The sequence below is a fragment of the Camelina sativa genome, chromosome 19, assembly GCF_000633955.1.
Source record: "Camelina sativa cultivar DH55 chromosome 19, Cs, whole genome shotgun sequence".
Taxonomy (NCBI): Eukaryota; Viridiplantae; Streptophyta; class Magnoliopsida; order Brassicales; family Brassicaceae; genus Camelina; species Camelina sativa.
The window spans coordinates 2,444,492-2,445,558 of record NC_025703.1 but is presented as its reverse complement, the minus strand read 5'-3'; the positions used below and the strand labels follow the sequence as shown (position 1 = coordinate 2,445,558).

The following is a 1,067-nucleotide window of genomic DNA, read 5'->3' as shown; positions in this document are numbered from 1 at the left end:
AATTTTACAGGTGGGTATCTATGGTTATACTGCATATTCAGCAAGCAAGTTTGGTCTTCAAGGTTTAGCGCAAGCATTGCAACAAGAAGTTATTGCTGATGACATTCACGTCACTCTTATTTTTCCTCCTGACACTGATACACCAGGATTTGAAGAAGGTAAGAAAACGATATCAAAAGCTTTTTTTTATGGATGCATAGAGTAGATAGATATCATATAACACGTGAAGGGAGCTAGAATTAGGTACTGCTACTTAATACTAAGGTCTAAGGAAATTAAATGCATATAAGAGTTGGAGGACAGCTTACTACATAAGATTGTACCATATGGTTGGGAGATGAGTAGACATAAACTATTATTGAGCTAGTTAGGTCAAAGTTGTGCCCTTATCTGGTCTGAATAATTGTATACGTTATCAAAATTGCCAGCTAGGAGGTACTGATAGTGATGTGTTAAGTACTGGGTACTGACTATGATAGTGTTTAGAATGAAGTCTCTGCGTAAATGTGTACTGTGGTCTGTGTGATACTGTATAGAAGAGAATAATGGGATGTTGTTATCTTTCATAAAAGACTTCTATTTGTCTCTTTGAGAATTAAGTAAACAACTATGAACTAATGCTCTGAGTTCCTTGGTTCATATTATGAAGTTGAAGATCATGATATTAGTGTATTTTGATTTTCCTGATGTGCTCTCTCAGAACAAAAGAGCAGACCTGAAGTCACATCCATAATAGCTGCATCCTCTGGTTCGATGAAAACAGAAGAAGTAGCCAGAAAAGCTATGGATGGCATAAAAGCTGGAAATTTCACTGTCTCATGCAACTTTGAGGGATTCTTACTGTCTCTGGCGACAACCGGCATGTCCCCTCAAAGATCATGTTGGCTTGCTTTTCTTGAAGTTATAACCGCAGGGCCTATAAGATTAGTTGCTCTCTTCTTTCAATGGGATTGGTATAAAGCCATTGAAAAATGGAGCAAAACCAAAACCAAATAGTAAGTTTCTAACGCCTTTAAGTAGTTCGTTTTGTCATCAAACATAATTTCCTCTTACTAGACTGCTATATC

At 36.9% G+C, this 1,067-nt stretch overlaps 1 protein-coding gene across 1 annotated transcript in view; it reads left to right on the top strand.

The window, feature by feature from the left end:
* The window catches only part of LOC104764291 (3-dehydrosphinganine reductase TSC10A), a 9,215-nt gene extending 8,219 nt beyond the window's left edge, over positions 1 to 996 (top strand). Inside the window, exon 5 of the mRNA XM_010487789.2 lies at positions 808 to 996. Coding sequence (XP_010486091.1) covers positions 808 to 996 — 189 coding nt within the window. The remainder of the gene's footprint in view (positions 1 to 807) is intronic.